Source organism: Rasamsonia emersonii (genome assembly GCF_000968595.1).
Source record: "Rasamsonia emersonii CBS 393.64 chromosome Unknown ctg1118621760146, whole genome shotgun sequence".
NCBI lineage: Eukaryota > Fungi > Ascomycota > Eurotiomycetes > Eurotiales > Trichocomaceae > Rasamsonia > Rasamsonia emersonii.
Window position 1 is genome coordinate 100 of NW_013563169.1, and position 1,788 is coordinate 1,887.

The 1,788-nt window shown below is 37.3% G+C and overlaps 1 protein-coding gene across 1 annotated transcript; it reads left to right on the forward strand.

The window, feature by feature from the left end:
- Nucleotides 1-283: 283 nt before the first annotated feature.
- On the forward strand, nucleotides 284-601 carry T310_4600 (uncharacterized protein; the record flags this gene model as incomplete). Its single annotated transcript, XM_013472529.1, has 1 exon — nucleotides 284-601. A coding segment is annotated over one exon (318 nt), but the record flags the coding sequence as incomplete, so codon positions are not given.
- Nucleotides 602-1,788: the final 1,187 nt, after the last annotated feature.

The following is a 1,788-nucleotide window of genomic DNA, read 5'->3' on the forward strand; positions in this document are numbered from 1 at the left end:
TAATTAGAAGTAGTCTACTCTATTATTTACTGGAATAACATAAAATACAGTGTAATTTTTATGTAAAATTAAAAAATAGGTATCTAAAAAGCAATATATATAATATTAACCTTATATTTCTCTTACAAGTAGTTATACCTATATATAATCTGATTTTAAAATTAAAGGCCAGGATATAATATAGACATTGTGGTATGAGCGTACAAAAAAACGCATTTTGTATGGGTATTCTAGTGATCGGAGCAACCGGGTGATCGAAACAGCCGGGAAATACGTTAACTAACGTCAACTAGCTTATGTAATCGAGGATATAGACTTGACTCTTGCAGCCTCGCTTTTTACTGCCTCTCTATTTCTCTTTCTTTTTTTCTTTCTCTCTCTTTTTTTTCCCCTTTTCTTCTTTTCTTTTCTTTCTTTCCCTTTTTTTTTGTTTTTTAAGCTAATGCTAAACAAACCACCTAAGCTACAGCTGCATCCCCTGTCGGATCTTCGATCACGGCCACCAGATCAGTCCTGTTCCGCTGATTGGTTAGTTTCGCCGCTCAGGTACGGAGTACATGTACCGACGGCGTTCAATATAGTACAGTCCGTCGGCCCCTAAAACAAAGACAAAGTAAAGTGGTATAATTCTAAGCCTTTTTTTTTGTTTTCGGTGGAAATGGGGAAAAAAAGATTCATTTTTGCGAACTTTCTTTTCTTTTTTTTTCTTTTTTTTCTTTTTTGCCACAGGTTTAACCTTCTCCGAATGGAAATCGAATTGAGTTTTCTAGATTGATTGATTCTAAATTTAGTACCTAAATTTTTCCCCCTTAAGGCTTACGGAGGGAACTCCCGTCCCGCGTAAACGACCCCCTAGAAAAGTAAAGGTTGGGTGACTCACAGAGTCACAAGTTCACTGTCTTGGCCAATCAGATACCAGAGCAGTTAAGTGGCAGTATTAGGTTTTTTTTTCTTTCTCACCGTTTTTCACCTGAGGTACTCCGAACTCCGTACCTTACTCCGTAGGATTAGCTATTTTGCAAGACAGAATACCTAATACGGAGTCAGACAGGACAGGACCCACGGGTCCCGACTCCCGAGTCTCGACTCTGCTCGGAGCACTGGCTGGCTATCGGAGGTCGCCGATGAGCCGATGCAAGCCGAAACGTACTCCGTACGGAGTGCAGTAGGTAAAAAGCTATGCTGTACAATAATTAATAGTTGGAGTATATACGAAACAAAACAACGAGAAAAAAAAATTTTTTATACTCCTTTTTTTTCTTGGATGAAGATTGTACAGTACTCCGTACAGTGAGTGTCAGCTCTCCTGGCAAACCTAAAAAAAACAAGAAAAAAAAACAACAGCAAGAACAGGAGCTCCAGGTCTCTCCCTCTCTTCTCTATCTGCAATGCGCTTTTCAAGGTGAAAGTCTGCTTGATCCATTAATTTATTGATACACTTCGACATCTCCATTTCAATCGAGTGTGTTAAGATCACTCTAATGCGATGACTTTTGAGGTACAGTACATGTACTCAATAACGTATTTCCCGGCTGTTTCGATCACCCGGTTGCTCCGATCACTAGAATACCCATACAAAATGCGTTTTTTTGTACGCTCATACCACAATGTCTATATTATATCCTGGCCTTTAATTTTAAAATCAGATTATATATAGGTATAACTACTTGTAAGAGAAATATAAGGTTAATATTATATATATTGCTTTTAGATACCTATTTTTAATTTACATAAAAATTACACTGTATTTTATATTATTCCAGTAAATAATAGAGTAGACTACTTCTG